Source organism: Chiloscyllium plagiosum, chromosome 39 (genome assembly GCF_004010195.1).
Source record: "Chiloscyllium plagiosum isolate BGI_BamShark_2017 chromosome 39, ASM401019v2, whole genome shotgun sequence".
Taxonomy (NCBI): domain Eukaryota; kingdom Metazoa; phylum Chordata; class Chondrichthyes; order Orectolobiformes; family Hemiscylliidae; genus Chiloscyllium; species Chiloscyllium plagiosum.
Genome location: NC_057748.1, coordinates 15,077,598 through 15,098,611, shown reverse-complemented (window position 1 = coordinate 15,098,611; position 21,014 = coordinate 15,077,598). Strand labels below are relative to the sequence as shown.

The window sequence follows — 21,014 nt, the reverse complement described above, 5'->3', positions numbered from 1 at the left end:
CAAAGGGGAGGGTGGAGCAGAAAAGTGGGAAGGGAGATTGGCAGGTAGGACAGGTCATGAGGACAGAGCTGAGCTGGAAGGTTGGAACTGGGGTAAGGTTGGGGGGAGGGGAAATAAGGAAACTGGTGAAGTCCACATTGATGCCCTGGGGTTGAAGTGTTCCAAGACGGAAGATGAGGCTTTCTTCCTCCAGGTGTCAGCTGGTGAGGGAGGAGCAGTGGAGGAGGCCCAGGACCTGCATGTCCTTGGCAGAGTGGGAGGGGGAATTGAAATGTTGGGCCACGGGGCGGTGTGGTTGATTGGTGCGGGTGTCCTGGAGATGTTTCCTGAAGTGCTCTGCGAGGAGGCGTTCAGTCTCCCCATTGGGAGCAACCGATACCATAAATGACATTGGATGTACAGGTAAAAATTTGGATGTGGAAGGCTCCTTTTGGGACCTTGGATGGAGGTGAGGGAGGAGGTGTGGGCGCAGATTTTGCAATTCCCGTGGTGGCAGGGGAAGGTGCCAGGACAGGAGGATGGGCTGTTGGGGAGCGTGGACCAGACCAGGTAGTCACTGAGGGAATGGTCTTTGCGGAAAGGGGTGCGGAGGGAAATATATCTCTAGTGGGGTCCGTTTGGAAGTGGAGGAAATGTTGGCAGATGATGTGGTTTATGCGAAGGTTGGTAAGATGGAAAGTGAGGATGGGGTTGGGGTTCTGTCCTTGTTACGGTTGGGGGGGTGGGGCTTGAGGGCGGAGGTGTGGGAATTGGATGAGCTACGTTGGAGGGTATCTTCAAACACTGGGTGGGGGAAGGGAAATTGCGGTCTCTAAAGAAGGAGGCCATTTGGTGTTCTGTGGTGGAACTGGTCCTCCTGGGATCAGATACGGCGGAGGAATATGCTGACTGTTTAGACTATATTGGGTAGCTTTGAATTTATTATTTGTTGCCAAAAGTAAATGATGTGCAATTATTTAATTGTCTTAACCTGTTGACTCTACTAAAATGAGTATTATTTCAGTTCTTTCCTTTTTAATTTTCTTGCCTTCAGGAATTCTGAGATGGATACCAGTGAAGACCTTCCAAAAAAAGTCTTCAAAGCCAGAAAAACGATGCGTGCAAGTGACCGACAACAGCTAGAAGCAATTTATAAAAGCAGGGAGGAACTTTTAAAAGCAAATGAAGAGACCAAAACTAAACTGTGTAATGGTAGACATGAAAATGGAGATTCCGACAACAAATCCTCATTAAATACTAATTGCATGGATGATACTGACATTGATGGTATTAATGATGTGAGGCTAGGCCCAGAGGAACTGCAAAGCCACCCCATTGATGAACTTAATATTGCACAAACACATGAACTAAACTGTGCTGAAAAATGTCTTGATGAAGATGGGGATATAAATTCACAAGATGAGAAAATGGACTTGATACCACTACTTGCTAAGGATGAACAGATTTCTACTGGGAGTACAGAAACCCATATTTTGGATGTTCAGAGCAAAGTAGATGATATTGTGGAACCAGAGTCTGTTGAGTTGAAGCAGGATTCTTTACTTGCAGATAAATCAGGTTCTGATTCTCACTGTCCTTCAGAGAAGGAAAGGCCAGCTTCTGTTAGTGACAGCAGGAGTCAGAAAATATCTGATGAAACTAGCCTTACATTACAGTTGTCGTCTTCCTCAGTTAGAGAAAAGGAAGACCATGAAAGTTCATTGGACATTAGTGAAGAGGCAATAACAAGTAGTATAGAATCTGTGCAAGAGAAAAATAATTGTGAAAGCTCTAAGCTTGAGTGTACAGAGATTGAAAGTGAGATTGCAACAAAAGACAAATTAAATGAGAACAAATTGGCTGAGAACAACCAACTGGAAATCGAAGAAATAATCCCTATTTTGGAGAAACTGGCCCCAGAGAAGGACGCTGACTTATCCAGTAATCAAGGAATTATTCCTGCAGTGGATTCCCCATCACCAAAGGACAGTTCATTGAAAGACTTGCAGGAAGAGCCGATGGACACATCTCCATGCAGTTCCCCAACAAAAGAGGAGTGCAATGGCAACTTGCCAGAGGAAGCATTCCTTGTCCTATCAGATGAGGATGAGCCAATAATTGAGAATAAAACAGAAAGTGAAGAGCTGGCACCAAAAAACGATGAACCAGGTATGGTTGCTTTTTGTATCAAAATGTCTTTTGCTGATTGTGTTTTGGATAGAAGTCTCTAAATTTTAAAGGTGCTATTGTTTGTTCTTTCACCACTTAGGCTTGCTTTTACTAGTTATGGCCTATGATCCTTTTTTAAAAAAAGTTCATTTTCAGAAAAGTTCTGAGGGGCTTTGACTCCATAATTTGACTACATTGGATGGCTAGAATGTTGACTTTTGTTTCCTTTACACTTAATGTAGAAGTACATTTTAAGCTCTGTCGGTGAGAATCTCATAACAGACACAGATGATTTGATCAAGTATCACTTGGTGTGTGTGATTTAGTATGAATGTTTGATGCATACAGCTTTCTCCAGAAGGGGACAAGGCTGTTGAATAACTATATTTTGCAACCACCCCACTGAAAATTGTACAAAACTAAAAGTTTGTTCTCCATTAGCAAACCATTATCAACACCATTCAAAGCAGCCATCTGCGTTCTGTCTAGGTATCAGTCTAGGTCAGTATCAACAGTAGACTGCTGGTAAAGCTGAAAAATGTGTTGCTGGAAAAGCGCAGCAGGTCAGGCAGCATCCAAGGAGCAGGAGAATCTATGTTTTGGGCATAAGCCCTTTTTCATGCCTTATGCCCGAAACATTGATTTTCCTGCTCCTTGGATGCTGCCTGACCTGCTGCGCTTTTCCAGCAACTCATTTTTCAGCTCTGATCTCCAGCATCTGCAGGTCCTCACTTTCTCCTAGTAGACTGCTGGTTCCTGTTGAAGGTATAGAGCCCCACTTTCTGCAGGATGAAGACCTTTTCATCTCTGAATTTGTGTTCTGATAAATTCTCATTTAAAAATGATTTTTACAGTAACAGCATCTGCCTCTGGCAAGTCCAGTATTTCTGAAGGAACAAACTACTGCAGATGCTGGAATCTACTGAAAATAACAAAAGCTGGAGATCACTGGATCAGGCAGTATCCATGGAGAGAGAGCAAGCTAATATTTTGAGTCTAGATGACTTCAGAGCTGAAGTGAAGCGTGGGGGGGAAAGCACTTAGTTTTGAAAGGGGAGGGGGTTGAGTTGGTGGAGGATGTTTGCGGTAGTGGGTCTAGGGTCCTGATGGAGAAACGTTGTTAGTTTACCTTAAGTAATCAGAATGTGAGAATGGCAGAGCAATGGTGTGCCTCCTACCAGACTTGAAAGGATACAAGTGGGATGGGCAGGAGAGGACATAAGTAAAAGAACGGAAAGAAATGGTTCACAGTTTGAAGGTGTTGAACTCCCCATACTAAGCCCAGAAGGCTGCAAAGTGCCTTGTCTGAAGATGAGATGTTCCTCTAGTTTGTGCTGTTTCACTGGAACGTTGCAGCATGTCAAGGATAGACATGTGAGCAGGATGCTGTTAAAATGACCAGCTATGGGAAAGTCAGGGTCCTGCTTGCACATCGACTGGAGGCATTTGGTAGTCCTTTGCATGCTGAAGTGTTCACATGTCTATCCTTAATATGCTGCAATGTTCCAATGAAACAGTGCAAACTGGAGGAACATCTCATCTTAAGACTAGGCACTCTGCAACCTTCTGGGCTTAGCATTGAATTCAACACCTTTTAAATTGTGAACTATTTCTTTTCTTTCCTTTTTAGCTTATCGTGTCCTCCCCTCCCCATCCCACTTATCTCCTTTCAGGTCTGGCAGGAGACAGTTGTTCTGCCATTCTCACCTTTTGATCCCTTAATGTAAACTACTAACATGTTTTCTCCTGGAAACAGGCCCTTTGACCCAAACTGGTCCATGCTGGCCATGGCGCCCACTCAGCAAGTTCCAATTGCCTGCATTTGGTCCATATCCTTCTAAACTCTTCCCATCCATGTATCTATCCAAATGTTGTTTTTAATGTTGCTATTGTACCTATTTCAACCACTGGAATGGACTGCCACAGACATATACACACCACTCTCTGAAGAAGTTGCCCCTCAGGTTCTCAAATCTTTCCCCTCTCACCTTAAACCTATGTCCTCTAGTTTTCAATTCCTCATCCCTGTTTTTTTTTTTAAAAAAAGACTGTATTCATCCTATCTATGCCCCTCATGATTTTCAGCACCTCAAATAAGGTCGTCCCTCGTTCTCCTACGTTCCAAGGAACAAAGTCCTATCCTGGCTAACCTCTCCCTATAATTCAGGCCTCCTAGTCATGGCAGCATCCTCAAATCATCTTTGCTCTTTTTTTTCCAGTTTAACTATGTCCTTCCTATAACCAAAACTGTTCACAGCACTCCAAGTGCATCCTCACCGACCACTTATACAACTGTAACATAATGTCCCAATTCCGTACTGTTGACTGATGAAGGCCAGCATGCTAAATGTCTTTTTTCACCATCCTGTCTACCTATAATGCTGTTTTCAAAGGACCATATGCTTGTTCTCCTGGTCTCTGTTCCACAACACTCCTCAGGACTTTATTGTGTAAGTCCAACTTTGGTTTGACTTTCCAAAGTACAACACCTAACACTTATGTTGAATTTCATTTGTCAATCCTCAGTGCACTTCCCCATTTGATCAAGAACGCTCTACTTTTTGATAACCTTCCTTGCTATCAGTAATATGTCCTAATTTTGTATCTTCTGCAAACTTACTAATCATGCCTTGTACATTTACATCCAGATCATTTCTGTAAATAACAAAGGTCCCACGACTAACCCCTGTGGCACACCACTAGTCACAGGTCTCCAATCCAAGAAACAACCTTCAATTACCATCCTCTGCTTTCTACCATCAAGCCAATTTTGAATCCAATTAACTAGCTCTGTCTGGATCCCATGCAACCTAACCTTCATGACTTGCCTGCCATGCAGGGCCTTGTCAAAGGCCTTACTAAAGTCCATATAGATAACATCCACTGAAATCCTCTCATCTATCCTCTTGGTTATCTCCTTTGAAAAACTCTAAAAGATTTGTAGACATGACTTCCTGCACACAAATCCATGCTGACTATCCCTAATCAGATCTTGAATATCCAAATGTTGGTTGATCCTGTCCATCAGTATTCTGTCCAAGAACTTGCCTCCCACTGATGTCAGGTTCACTGGCCTTAGTTCCCTGGCTTGCCTTTGCTACCTTTCTTAAACAATGGAACAACATTAGCCATCCTCCAGTCCTCCAGAACTTCACCAGTGGCTAAAGATGATGAGGCAAAAATCAATGCAATTTCTTCCCTAGCTTCCTTCAGCGTCCAAGGATGGATTTAATCAGGCCCAAGGGATTTATCCTCCTCAATGTGCTTTAAGGCTGCAGACACACTTTTCTGGTAATATTTATGCAGTCCGAAACATCCTTGCTTGTTTCACTTCTTTCCTTGGCACCCATGATTCTCTCCTCAGTAAACACTGAGGAAAAATTTCCATTAAAAGTCTCCCAAATCTCCCGTGGCTCCACACATAGATGACGATACTAATCTTTTAAGGGGACTATTCTCTCCCGAGCCACCCTTTTATTTTAGTATAGATATAGAACGTCAGGATTATCTTTAACTGTATCTGACCAATCCATCTCTTACACTCTTTGCTCTTCTGATTTCCCTGTTAAATGTGCTTTTACATTTATTTGATAGTAATCTAGGGATTCACTTGAGCCTGATAGCTTAAACCCAGTCTATGCCGCCGACCTTTTCCCCCCCAGAGCCTCAATATCCCTCATCAGCCAAGGATCCCTAAACCTGCTAGCTTTTCCCGTCACCCTAACAGGGCCATATTTTTAAAACCCTCTCATTTGCTAGTCATTCCTTTTCCTTCAAACAGACTTACCCAGTTGACCTCTGCTAGATCCTGCCTAATGGCCCTAAAATTGGCCCTGCTCCAGTTTAGCATCTTAACCTGTGGATCTGTCTTCTGTTTATTGGTAACTATCTTAAAACTAAAAGTTATAGTCACTGGATCCAAAACGCTGTCTGACTGGCCCATGACTTGCTTGACCTGACTTTCTAAAAGGAGGACTAGTGTTGCACCCTTCCAAATAGGGCCTTCTGTATGTTGATTTAGGAAACCTTCTTGGACACATTTGACAAATTCCACCCCATCTGGGCCTTTTACATTCTGGCCCAGTAAATACAGGGGAAATTAGACACATTGGTTGGAGATTTTATTGTGCAATCCCAACCAAGTGATCGTCCCCTCCTTGTTTGTAAGTTCTAACCATATAGCCTCATTTGATGATCCCTTAATATCCTCTCTAAGTACTGTTATGTCCTCCCTTTATAAAAAGGCAATTTCCCCTCCTCACTAATTTGTACTTGTGTATCCTGGAACATTTTAAGCTGCCAGTCCTGCCATTCTCTCAGTCAAGTTTCGGCTATTATGTCCAAGTCCCCAGAGCCAAACCGTGCCCTGAGCTCATCTGCCTTGCCAGTCAGGCCTTGTTCATTGAAATAAACTAGAAGTCTGTTCCCTCCTTTTCACTGACCCTGGCTATCCTGAATAGTAAACTTACTATCAATGACCGACTGACTGACCTACCTACCTGATTGACGTACTTTCCCCTTATTCCAACCCCCCATGCTGAGGCTCAACATTAACTTGCTCTCTCTCCATGGATGCTGCCTGACCTGCTGTGATCTCCAGTATTTCTGAACTGCTCTGTGTTCTCCGTTCTGAGTTTGAAATTGGTTGCCTGGCTAATCTCAAAGAATTGCAGATCAGGGGAGCTTTGGGCATTCCACATTTTTTCCTTTGGGCAAAATATTCCAGTTTAGTTTGATCATTGCATGATTGCAGAAATATTTATTTGATTCTGTTCACAACTTTATAGGCTGTATCCCAGTAAGTACTCTAACTCTTTGATCCCAGTAAGACTGCAGTTGGGTATTTCCAAGTTCTCATTAATTCTCCATATGGTAGAGTTAACAAAAATCAGTCTTACCTAAGAAATGGCAATGATTTAAATTCAATCTGTGAGAAAGTCAGAAACAAAAGTGCTGGAAAATCTCAGCAGGTCTGAGTTTTTGGATATTTCTTTTCCCTCCTGCAACAGTTTTATTATGCATCCTAACTAGCTACAATTATCATAAATAACCGCAGAGTTTCAAGATTAATGCAACTTGAAGTTTGCTCTTAATTTTAGATATAGAGGTGCAGGTCAGTCCCACAGGTGGTCTGGGTGTCTTGTGCTTGGCAAATAGTGTTCACGAGCAAATGTTGCAATAGTATAACTTAAGAGTGGAAAAACACGGTTTTATTGTGCATAACTTGTCCATTTATAATTCAAACATATAGAGAAATAGTTGTTGCAGCAAGGTCAGATACAATTCATTAAGTTGGTTTAAGTCATAAGCAGCAGGCAAGCATAAAGTAAATTCCACGAGGTTAAGTCCATTTTGCTCATCAAAAATAAATGAAGGAAGTAAACTGCACAATCTCCTGTTTTTGCAGGCAGGCTAGCTGACAAGTTTTTTGCATGGGACCTTTACACAATTTCTAATTTTAAGATCTGACCACCTGCATTTGTTGCTTCTAACTCCTAAGCCAAAGGCTGTGTATTTCACTCATTTGTTTTGAACTTTATTGTATCCTTGAGCATAGACTTTTTCTTTCATCCTGTATCTAGGAATTGTGGTGGCTGCAGTATTGACAATTGACAACCAGACCCTTTTTCTTGTTGACACTATATGCAGTGTCCATCTGTTTGTTGTCTGCAATAAGTTACTGAATTTCCCTGAACATCCAGCTTATGATCTCAGAGGAGGATCAGTCTGAAATAATGAATTGATATTCCCACTGCTGGCTTGTTTTGCACAAACAGATTTGCCAATGTCTGCAGCTTGCAGTTTTTCCTTATGCAGATTCAATTTGTTATAAACTTAAAAATGGAAGTGTGAAAATGCATAATTTAAATCTTAATTTTTTTTTAATGACAATTTTGGAATTGTAGGGGTAAAGGTAACTTTTAAGTGCCCTTCAATCATATGCAAAACAAATGTCATCACCGTTGTAGTTTCGAATACTCATTCCAACAGGTTTCTGACCTTTTAAGAGAGTTTGGCTTTACAACACAATATAGCACAGGAATAGGCCCTTTGCCCACCAAGCCTGATTCCTAATCCATATTTAGAGCTGCCACTTATTGCCCATTTTATAGTTCACATTGTTCACTTTATAGTTCACCTTTTAACCAGGAATATTTTTAAGTGGCTCCGACCAGCGCTATTGGCATTAGATGTGAGATAATTGCAATGGCTTAACTGACAGGTTTCTTAAGCTTCTAAGTAAATGTTTACTGACCAATATGATGACTCAATAGTTTTTTTTGTATATTCTGCCTTCTAGATACAGATCACATAAAGCAAGCTGCTGAAACAAGACAAAAGCAAGAACCAAGTAAGTACATTTTTCCTAGGAAAATGTTGCACAAAACATGTAGCATTTTTAACATCTTAATTGTACTCTCTTTCCATCTTTTTCTTTTCCACAAAATACTAAAACTATTCACTACATCATCTTTGGTATAATAGAATGTGCTGCAGACTTCAAAGCAGTAGATCATTTCAAAGAGGAATAAATAGCATTCTTTCAAATAACTTCTCCTGCCACCCCCCATGTTGTTAAATAGCACTGTAATTACTCATCATTAATTGCACTCCTACATGTTTAATTTCAGCAAATTAAATCACAAACATGTGGGTGAGGTTATGGTCTTCAAATTTTACACACAATAGTCAGAAACATTTTTCCTTCACTCTCTAAAGAATTTTCCAAAAGGAAAGTGACAGTTTGGAAATCAGTTTTTATTGGCAATTGCAGACATTCAACAAAGAATGCAGACTGATCTATGGTGTATGCTAAAAATCATAGGCCAAATACCCATGATTTCAATTTGGTCAAGAGACAAGTGATGTTTCCCTCCAATAATACACATTTAAATTAATGCTTAATCCTAGTTTGCCATCAGACTAAGTCTGACTTTTTTGTTTCCCAGCAAATTGCTAGGACACTTTGTTACTGTTCTAATCAAAGCAGCCTATGCAATTCATAACCTGACCTTTAACAAGCAAAAAAGCCATTCTTGAGAATAAATCTTTGTGATGACAGCTGAATCTAACTCATTTGTGCAGCCAATTGTAAAGGATAGTTCTGAATAACTTGCTAATTGAATAGCAGTCCATAAGTACAAACTGAGCCCTCTGCATCTCTCAGCTCTCCAAATTGGATGCCAGAGTTGACTGCAAACAGCTTTTACTTCTGGCTAGTGATCTATCAGTAGTTAGAGGATTTATTGTATCTGCAAAATCACTAATTACACATTCATCTATCCATGCCAAAAAATAAGTAATGACAACATCCACAAAAATCACGCATCCACTATTTTTATCCTACTTTTAAACAAGTTCTGCACTTGCGAATTTCATTCACAGGGGTTCTCGGGAATGGAACCCTCCGTGGATAAGGAGAAATGACTGCAAATAAATCACCAATAGCACCGTTGTTTAAAATGTGAGAAATATCTCAAGCAATGGTTGCATTTGATTTAAGTTTAAATATAAATAGTGCGAGGTACTCCTTCAGGTTAAAGACTTGAAGGAGCTATTGACCCCAATAGTAACAGCAAATTGAATTGACATACAAATGTTAGTCACAAATTCACATTCAATTGAGTATCAATTTTACAGTGCATAATCTGTGGTCCCAAGTGTCCCAATTCAAGTAGAAATGTTTTTTTTTTGTTCCTTGCAATCACATTTCCTTTGTAAGGAGTTGTCTACAGCTATTTAACATTTGAATAGAAAGTGCCCTTAAAAATCAAATCTAATAAAATCAATACATTTTGTTTTAAATCATCAAAAGAAAAGCATATACTCACATCTTTATTATTTTGGAAGTTTATGGTTGTGGAATTCTGATCACATGGTTCAATTATCTGAGAAGACGGCAGACGTGTGTGTGAAGACCGTGATCTTAGTAAATTTGCTCCATTTTAAGCACCAATTTGCAGTTATAAATAACTCAGTTGAGAAGCCTTCCTGAAAGATAAGGAGCAAGCACCCTCATCTTGTGACACTCTGGACTTGTATCACAATGTGTAGGAAGCGATTATTAGCTTGAAGCATAGTAAGAAACATGGTGACATCGAGCGAAGAAAGCATCCAGAAGCAGGATCTGAAGTTAAAACCAAGTGCAAGTAACAACTGAAAAGAGAAGACTTTTGAAAGCAGTACAGTACCTGGGAAAGCTTAAAAGATGTGGCCAAGTAAAAAATGGGAAGATTCCAAAGGCGGGTCAAGACCTCAGACTTCAATTATAGAGCCTCTGAAGGGTAGGGAATAAAGATTTTCTGAACACTTTGAAGACTAGTCAAGAATCGGCGATGCTGAGTAAAAGAATCTGAACATTTCAACAAAAAAACCAAAGTACTCATGCAGATCAGTTGGTGCAGTAGACCATAGGTATGGCAGCTCTGGTAGAGACTTTCCCATTATCTCACCTATTGGATGACCTACTGAGACCAAATGAAGGGTCTCTCAGAGGCAGTTTCAGCTTTGCAGAATGGTTTTAGGCCTACACATAAGGATCATTGCCATCAAGACATCTTCTTTCTTTGTTACAGCTGGTTAGTGTCTAGTAAGACAAAAGAAAGAAAACTCAATAGAGCATAATACATTCAAGCATTCAACATGTACTTAGTCCCAAAAGAAATTTGTGATAAAACCTGAGATTTAATGAGAAATTGCAGCCTTCTATGGAATTAATAAAACATTTTTAATGCTATGATACTGAGTTTTTGAAGGAGAAATTAATTTAAGGTCATGTAAGTAGTTTGTCTGAGGAATACAATTTATCAGACTTAACAGGCAGAAATTCAAGCCCAAAATCAGTTAGTACTGTGATGAAGCATCAGATTCTTCTGACATGGTCGAATGGGTAAAATCCAAGATGCCAAGATACCACCATTATGCCAAAAGCCACAAAGAGCATCAAAATCAACCATATGAAGTTGTTTAAGAAGGGTGGTAAGGACAAGCCAGGGAACTATAGACCAGTGAGCCTGACCTCGGTGGTGGGCAAGTTGTTGGAGGGAATCCTGAGGGACAGGATGTACATGTATTTGGAAAGGCAAGGATTGATTTGGGATAGTCAACATGGCTTTGTGCGTGGGAAATCATGTCTCACAAACTTGATTGAGTTTTTTGATGAAGTAAAGAAGATTGAGGGCAGAGCAGTAAATGTGATCTATATGGACTTCAGTAAGGTGTTTGACAAGGTTCTTCATGGGAGACTGATTAGCAAGGTTAGATCTCATGGGTTACAGGGAGGACTAGCCATTTGGATACAGAACTGGCTCAAAGGTAGAAGACAGAGGGTGGTGGTGGAGGGTTGTTTTTCAGACTGGAGGCCTGTGACCAGTGAAGTGCCACAAGGATTTGTGCTGGGCCCTCTACCTTTTGTCATTTACATAAATGATTTGGATGCGAGCATAAGAGGTACAGTTAGTAAGTTTGCAGATGACATCAAAATTGGAGGTGTAGTGGACAGCAAAGAGGGTTACCTCCGATTACAACAGGATCTTGACCAGATGGGCCAATGGGCTGAGAAGTGGCAGATGGAGTTTAATTCCGATAAATGCGAGGTGCAGCATTTTGGGAAAGCAAATCTTAGCAGGATTTATACACTTAATGGTAAGGTCCTAGGGAGTGTTGCTGAACAAAGTGACCTTGGCGTGCAGGTTCATAGCTCCTTGAAAGTGGAGTCGCAGGTAGATAGGATAGTGATGGAGGCGTTTGGTATGCTTTCCTTTATTGGTCAGAGTATTGAGTACAGGAGTTGGGAGGTCATGCTGCAGCTGTGCAGGACATTGGTTAGGCCACTGTTGGAATATTGCGTGCAATTGTGGTCTTCCTATCGGAAAGATGTTGTGAAACTTGAAAGGGTTCAGAAAAGATTTACAAGGATGTTTCCAGGGTTGGAGGATCTGAGCTACACGGAGAGTCTGAACAGGCTGGGGCTGTTTTCCCTGGAGCGTCGGAGGCTGAGGGGCGACCTTGTAGAGGTTTACAAAATTGAGGGGCATGGATAGGATAAATAGGCAAGGTATTTTCCCTGTGGTTGGGGAGTCCAGAACTAGAGGGCATAGGTTTAGGGTGAGGGGGGAAAGATATAAAAGAGACCCAAGGGGCAACTGTTTCACGCAGAGGGTGGTACGTGTATGGAATGAGCTGCCAGAGGATGTGGTGGAGGCTGGTACAATTGCACCACTCAAGAGGCATCTGGATGGGTATATGAATAGGAAGGGTTTGGAGGGATATGGGCCAGGTGCTGGCAGGTGGGAATAGATTGGGTTGGGATATCTGGTTGGTATGGACGGGTTGGACCAAAGGGTCTGTTTCCATGCTGTACATCTCTATGACTCTGTGACTCTAAACATAATCAGAAGAGAAACCTATCAATGTCCACAAAAGGCTAAGGTTAATGCCAGAACTGTGGCCAGCTGTGACCACTTTTTTTTTTCAAAATGGTAAGTTAACAGCACCTTCACTTCAAACCAGTTCTGAAGAAAGAAAATGGAAATCCATGCAACAAAAAGAATGGTCAGGAAGTTAAAGTTTATGGAACAAAAAGTGAAGGTAACATTCCTAAGGGAGGTCAGTCAAAATAAATTCAGCAAATATGCAAGAGTTTGAAACAGAATTTAAACTCTACAGGAATAGCTGTCACAATGCTAGCAGACAATTTGCTGTAGTTGAAGTCAGTGCATCATATCAGTCAACATTTGGGTCCAGCAGGCGCACATCTTCAGGTGCATGGAAAAATCATAAATTTGTTGATGGAGGATGAAGTGACAGCGAAACAGTATATATACTGAGGAATTGGGATATTTCATTGAGCAGAAATGCATGCATTCATCTATGTATCTTAGAGTGAATACAATGCTTTAGAATGAGAACAGGAGGGTGTTTTGGCAAAGATTTCTATAGTTATTCAAAGTTTAGGCAGTTCAAATAGGACTATAATATGCATCTGCAAGAAAATGCTAAACCCTCTGCTTGTAGACTCCCAAAAAAATTTCTCATTCCTTGTTGAGAAAAGTATATATGGTAGACACTTTGTTTAAAAAGTGGTGCATGACCACCTATGACAACCAACATGGTAGTATTTGCTATTATGGTGCAGAGAGGCTGTTCAGCCCATTGCGTCTGCACTGGCTCTGAGCATTATGATTGTGCCATTCTCATGCTTTTTTTTCCCCCCCATAATCCTGAATATTGTTTCTCTTTAGATAATTGTCAATATGCCATGTTGAATGCCTCAATTGAACCTGTTTCCTCCATGCTTCCAGGTAATGAATTCCAAACCCAAACTGTTTGTTTGTTTTGTTAGATTTTTCTTGCATTACATTTGCTTCGTATGAAAATTACCTTGTATTTGTGTTCTCTTGTTTTCAATCCTTTCATTACAACATTCAGGTGATTATTGCTTTAACCAATTAGAATTTAGGATTTCTCCTGCACCAGAGATTTTCTGAAAAGCAATGTTTCAAAATCTGGGATGTAAGAGGGAACAATTTGATATCTTTGTACATCGCAAAAAGTGGAAACATGCCTAACGGCTCAGACATTAAAAACAATGCAGAATTCAGGTCTGGTAGAAATTCTGGTTTGAACTAATCAGATATTTCTGTCATAACCTATGCTCCAGGCAAGGTGCAAGTAATGGCAGATACACATTCAAGAATGAGTGACTGGATCAAGCAGAAAAAAATCTGAGCTTTATAGACACCAAAAGAGTCTTATTCTATGGCCATAACCTACATGTTACCAATAACTAAGGCAGAATTCCATTCAGTCTATCCACAAAGGTGGCAGAAAGATAATGGAGAAGACTGAGTGCTGAAATAGCACCATGAGAAAAAACATGTCTCTCACAGCCAAGTACTGTTTTCATCAAGGTTTCTAGAATGCCCAAAGAAAAAACCATTAATGGATTTGTTTTTCAAATTTGAGGGAAGGTGTATTTCATCCTGGATTGTTCAATCACAACAAACTCTAGATCTGCACTGATCTTTGTGACAGGTTACGGGGGGGAGTTAGTATTGGGCAATGGGCCTCAACTCCTGAACAACGATTTTTATTTTAATTCATTCATACGATGTTGGCTTTGACTAAGCCTGCATTAATTGTCCACCCCTAGAAGGTAATTAAGAGTTAGTTGCATTGCTGTCAGACTGCAGTCTGCTGTAAGCAATAAATGTTGTCCCAGCCAGCAATACCGGTGTCACATGAATGAATTAAAAATAGTTACTCCCATCACAATGTTGGCTGAAAACATCCATCCAACCTGGGAAATGTTTCCATGCTTTTGAGGAAACTAAAATTAATAGAAAATTTAAAAGAATTCTACTCTAAAATTTGAACTTTTAGGTTTATTGGATAATATTCCGATCAGCGATCAACACTCCTCTGAAATTTGAGTAGATATACTTTGGCGCTTTGAGACATCAAGTTATTAGTAAATACAGATTTTTCAGTCTTTTCATCTTTCCATCTTGTGAATTTTGTGATGTTTTCTGTTCTTGAGGTGCATTGCTTATTTTTAAACTATTGTTATCTGCTGTAAATAAAACACCCCTTATTTCTCTGAACAAAAATGAAATATTAGAAGCTTGGCATTGGGAAGAAGCTTTCTGACCTCATTTTATTTTTCTTGACATTCCTTTTGACGTTGTTAGTTCTCTGATTTTTATAAAAAATCAAAGTAAATCAATCTGTTTGGATGTGTTGGGAGACATCACCACCACAAGTGAGATTTGAACCCATGGCCTTCTAGCACTACTGCTGTGTCGTAAGAGTTTTGTCTAAAAAGAAGTCAAATTTTAATATCTGCCTTGGTATTGGAACCCTGGGCCCCAGAGCATCACCTCGCTCTCTGCATTACCAATCCAGTGACCATCTCCTGTTCCTTCCCATTTTATAAATTGTAATTGGGTATTAATCTGGATCATTGAGTCCTAGATCAACTACGGAGACCTTTGTTGGTACCAATGGAAATTTTTATATACCCTGAACGTTACAAACTGGCTTCTTTTTGACAACTATGCTTTTAGCGCGTTTTGAGAAGATTTGTAGCTCAGGTTGAGGTTTTGGATGTAGGTTTGCTTGTTGAGCTGGAAGGTTCATTTCCAGACGTTTTTGTTACCCTACTAGGTAACCTCTTCAGTGGGCCTCAGGCGAAGCAATGCTGAAAATTCCTGCTTTCTATGTTTGGGTTTCTCTGGGTTGGTGAGGTCACTTCCTGTTTTTTTTCTCAGGGGGGTAATAAATGGTGTCTAACTCGATGTGTTTGTTGATAGAGTTCCAGTTGGAATGCCATGCTTCTAGTAATTCTCACGTGTGTCTTTGTTTGGTTTGTCCTAGGATGGATGTGTTGTCCCAGTCGAAGTCTTGTCCTTCCTCCTCCATATGTGAGGATATTAGTGAGAGAGGGTCATTTCTTTTTGTGGATAGCTGGTGTTCACGTATCCTGGTGGCTAGTTTTCTGCCTGTTTGTCTAATGTAGTGTTTGTTGCAGGTATTTTGTAAATTACATTAGTTTTGCTTGCTATCTGTATAGGGTCTTTCAAGTTCATTAGCTGCTATTTTAGTGTCTTGGGTTTGTGGGCTACCATGATGCCCAGGGGTCTGAGTAGTCTGGCAGTCATTTCCGCGATGTCTTTGATGTAGGGGAGAGTGGCTAAGGTTTCTGGACGTGTTTTGTCTGCTTGTTTGGGTTCTCAGCAACAAACCCAGCTCAGTGAGCAAACCTACATCCAAAACTATGCTTTTATTGGAATCCTAGGATGGGATGGTATGAAACTAAAGACATTACTGTTTCTCTCTTTAGAGCTCGTGTAAGGGAATTTAATAGCAATGCTGTTGAATGGAATGTTTTTCTTCTTTGCTCATAGATACAGCATTAAATACTTCCGGGACCAGTATAAGTACAGTAATAGGTAATAGTAATCAAACCAGGAGTTTGCCTTTGGTAGCTTCTGACCAAAAATCCCTTTTTTGTCCAGTTCAAAAGTTCCATTTGTTCTTCCAACCCCTCCTCAAATTACTTTATCTGGATTTGACGTTTGAATTATGACTGCCCAAACATACACCATTAGGAACTATGAACCTTTTTTTTAGTTTTCCCTCCATTTGCGCAGTGTAGATTTCAGGCAAGGTCTGCATAGTTCAAACTTTCTGAATCCCATAGTCGCTGATTTAATGTGCCACTTGAATGAAATTGCACATGGCAACTTATTTTTCCCATTGCAGGCACTCATATTTTTTTTAAAAAAGTAAATGTACGTAGAAATTAATGAAATGAATAAAGCTGACTTGGTAGGCAGAAAGACGCAAGGCTTAAGTGAGTGCTTGCAAGTATAATATCTTTTTAAAGTTATGAAGATATTCCAGTCGACTGCTGATTGACCACCAACATAACCTGACAACAGTATCATCCCAAACATCCAAAACTAGAAGCATTCATCATGTACATTTAGTACACAGTTCTAGTGTTCACGGACCCAGGAAAGTGAAATATTGTGAATTACACTCCTCTCAGTACATAGGCATCTGATCAGTGAATGTGAGAAATACTAAAATCATATTTTACTATTGTCTAAATTTTATACAATGATATAAACTTGATTTAAATGTTATCACTTAAGATTTAAAAACATAACTGGAATAATTTTTGTCTATCTTTTTACAGATGAAGTAGTTCCACGAAAAAGATCGAAGTCTGAAGATATGGAAAGCAGTATATCCAAGCGGTGTCGGTTTTCTGGAGATGAATATGAAGCTGCCTTAAAAGTGAAGATCACTGCAAGAGGGGAGATCCGGAATACGCTGGAAAAAGTATGTGACCTGGACTGTTGAGCTTCTTCGTTCTGAGGATATACCAGTTCGTTATTTTCTGATATCATTTGGGAGATCATTAATTTATCACACTTTAATTATTGGGAAGGTGAAGATGCTATTTGGTATAATTACCAAACTCTTTTCCAATACTTCATAAATGACTCTGACTCACCTGGCATAAATCAACCTCTTTGAAACCTTGCTGTCCAATATACCCACAAGATAAGATTCCAACCACATTTGCACTAGCACAAAATCTGCTGATTTCTACTTTAGAATTTGCCCCTCCTGAATTTTTTCAATGCTATATTCCTCATCATTCGTGCTTTTTGTTTCCTCTAGTCTTGACTATTCCAGTTAATTCCTGACTGACAGTACACACAAGCATGAGGTTATTCCAAAGAACTGTTAGTAATTTGCACCTGTTCCTGCCCCATATCACCCATGTGCTTGCTTACCAAACAATGCATTGATTTTCAAATTTTTATTCCTCTATGGCATTGTCTGTAACTTTAACTCCTTGAATATCTTCACTCATAGTATTTCGACTTCATGTCGACCACAATTTTAATTGCTCCGTAATGGTGGCCACCTCTTTTAGGTCCATAAGCCCTGGAATTCTTTCCCCAAATTTCTGCTGCCTACCTAGCTTTTCTACTTGAGGACACTCCTCCTAAAACCTAGCTCTCTGACCAACCTTTTAGTTATCTGGCCTAATGTGGCTTAGTGTCCTGTCATAATATATGTTCCTGTGAAGTGTGTTGAGGTTTTATTACGTTAAAGATGCTACATAAATACAATTTGTGTAATCTAAATATTCACTGTCTACTAACTTGCATTTGGGTGAAGAAATTGTTGGAAGGGGAGCAAAACAATATTAATCCTTTTGAAACAGATCAATGGATGAAAGATAAATGTTTATAGTAGGTGACACGAGTTTTCGTTTGTAGATTGTTCAGCAGATCATTGAAGAACGCATCAGTGCCATGCAGAGTGGTGTTTTTGACAAGAAGCTGGCAGAGCTGAAGAACAGAGTAGAAAAAATTGAATGCAACACAAGGCATGAATCTTTAATCAGTGGCTTACAGGCAAGTACTAAAATCTGCAACTTCCTGCCATGTTCAGAGTGGAAATAATTTGGAAATCTTGAGCTAACACTAAATATCACTGCCCACTTCATATGCCCTTGCGCCATGAACAACCAGAGCATAGTAATCTTGCATTAGTAATCAAATTTGTGTATAGTCCAGTTTCCCAGCTTAAAGTGCATTAACAGTTTTTTTGACTCCATGCACAGTAAGACACTATTCCAGTGTCCTGGCTAGCAACCATGTACCTCCTGAAATCTGGTATGTTTGGTGTCAGTTCCTGAAGGAACAAAACTTGACTGAAGATGCAAGTGCAGAAGATTTGTACCTCCGAAGGCTTATCACTCTTGAAGGACGTAGTTTTGCAGCTGTGGTTGAAAGGCAGGTAGCAAAAACAAGTCCCGCTAGCTCCCTATCTCTTTACCTTAACTTGAATTGGGAACAGCTTATTTGCAATTCAGGTTTGTTGCTGTAACTTGTAGCTATGCAGTGCGTTTTTTTGTTTAAGCAAAACTTGTTCTTTCTTTTTAATCTTGCAATGAATTATAATGTTAGAAAAATTCTGAAAGGTATAATTTAAAAATGCCTGAAACTATCAATCAGAAAATACCGATTTAGGATTTATGCTTTGACCTTTTGATTTGTTGTGACAATACCAGAATTGGGTATGCTCAGCAACTGCTTCCCAAGTCATTTACTATGAGAGAAGAAAGTATGAGCTGCAAACACTTCCCTATTTTGAAAGTGCAGAAATCTTAACAGGAGTTAACTTTTTACTGCATGTCTGCTGCTTTTTGAGTGTGCTCTGACTCTGATGTACAAACCTTTGAACCATTGCACCAGATAGGTACAATATGATTTGGTGAATGTGAAATTGAATCTGACCAGCAAGTAGAAATGAAAATCATCAATTGTTCACTTGTGTAAAAAAACACACTTCATACCTGACAGGTACCAGTAGCTTCCAATATAGCAAACAAATTGAGTTATATAAAACATTCCAGTGACTTTCCACTTGCGTTCTCAACAGCTATAAAGGATTCTAATACAATAAATCATCTTTTGCATTTCTTATTTAGTGTTGTGAATAATAGCATGTGTTTTAGGAATTCACTGAAAAATTACTGTGATAATCTCTGCACAAAGCAACTCATCATTTGACTTTCACTGAACAATGCCATACGCATATGGTATTTGAAATCGTGAATTGGAAATTATTTAAATTCTCAACAGCATAAATATGGGAATATCCCAGTCCTGTGTTGCACTCTACATGATTTAATGATGTCTAGCATTATGACCAGTAAGATCAATAAAAGGGTACCAAACATCAAACCCAACAAGTCTTGCCACTTAATGTACATCAGTGATTTCTAAACTTTGTTTCCTTATTCAAATATACCAGCTTTGTGTTCGTCTCTATTGACAGTTAAATTTTTAATTGCCTCCTCTAATGACTACATAGTTTGTAAATCATTATACTTTCATATTACAAGTGGACTCATCTAAAATTATTTTACTTACCGTTTAATGTGATGAATGATTTTTTTGTAGAAGCAGCAACACTTTGGAAGTTGGGAGAAATGTCTGAATTTCAACTGCAAACTGTGTTTTCAACACACGCACACTCTCTCACTAACACTTCCGTTATAGGTAATGTGAAAATTGTGGTGAACAGACCCATAACTCTTCTGGCCAGCCCCATTTCCAAGACTTGTAGTTTTCATTTTAAATGCAATCCAATTGATAACTGTTACATCCAGAATAATACTCGACAGTTGGCCAATGCATGGAATCACTGGGGTAAGATTATTTTGTGTAAAAGATTTCTTGTAAAATTATTGTGCTCTTGCACTTTTCTGCAGGCAAAGCTCATGCAGATAGAGAAAAGACTAGGATCAGCAAATCAAGCTCGCAATGATTCTTCCCCAAATAAAACACAAGAGGTAGGTATCAAATGGAACTAAATTGTTTATAAAGAATGTGCTTTAACCTTGTCACAGTGACCAAGTAATATGTCAGTGGTGACTCCATGCCCTTCTGGATCCATTTAGGGTTTACTTCAAGGTTGCTGCAACTCCTGAAAGTATTCCTTATCTTATGTATTTTATCTTTCTAATTTGAGTATCAAGATCTTGGAGTTACTTCATGCAAATCTGTTATTAAAATAGTGTTACCTCAAGTACTTATTTTTTTGCATCCATGTTCTGTCAGCTAAACTCTGGGACTTGTTGCATTGTAATCATAATTTCTGTATGAATACAAATTAACTTTAATCGCCGCGAACTCAGACAGATACTATCTTGGCAATTTCAAAGTTAAACTTCAGTGAGTGCAGAAATTGAGGTGCAAGGGATAAAGCTTCAGAACGAAGACACAAAACAGACTCCACTGAGGCCAGTATCCCAATACCAAATCACCCTTTATTTAAACATGGAGAGTCCTTGACACTGATCCAGCTTCTTCAGAGCCAGCTCTGGGTGAACAGAACCCCTGACACTCTTATTTATCTGTCAGCCAGCACTCCCTGATTGTAGCTGTTAGTCTGGTCCAATCAGGGAATTCCTATTCTATGATGTCCACCTGGTTGACCTTGTTACAATCACTATAGCAGGAGCATTTCACAGAATGAGAAGAGGGTGCTGCTGGATTGGCATGGAGATGCAGCAAGAGCAGCTAATTGTGACTCTTCATTCTTAGACCAAGCCGGTAGATTCCGATTGATCAGCACTTTTCCACAAATGTAGCAAAGTTTGGCTGTTTACATGACTAATTTGAAAAACTAGAATTTAAGATCACTTAGCTGGGCCATTTGCGCATGTTAGGAGTTAAAATTGTGAAATACTCAAGACCCTATTTTAAGTGGGTAATACATACAATGCATTTTACAAATCAAAGCTGTTAAGGTCCAAGTTCCACCAACAT

At 39.7% G+C, this 21,014-nt stretch overlaps 1 protein-coding gene across 18 annotated transcripts in view; it reads left to right on the top strand.

The window, feature by feature from the left end:
* Positions 1 to 21,014, top strand: part of LOC122542270 (activating transcription factor 7-interacting protein 1-like) — a 193,021-nt gene that overhangs the window by 89,537 nt on the left and 82,470 nt on the right. For all 18 annotated transcript variants that reach the window (XM_043679842.1, XM_043679841.1, XM_043679843.1 and 15 more), the window contains 6 exons: positions 1,034 to 2,148; positions 8,450 to 8,500; positions 13,392 to 13,451; positions 16,853 to 16,998; positions 17,952 to 18,089; positions 19,955 to 20,035. In XM_043679842.1, coding sequence (XP_043535777.1) covers positions 1,034 to 2,148; positions 8,450 to 8,500; positions 13,392 to 13,451; positions 16,853 to 16,998; positions 17,952 to 18,089; positions 19,955 to 20,035 — 1,591 coding nt within the window. The remainder of the gene's footprint in view (positions 1 to 1,033; positions 2,149 to 8,449; positions 8,501 to 13,391; positions 13,452 to 16,852; positions 16,999 to 17,951; positions 18,090 to 19,954; positions 20,036 to 21,014) is intronic.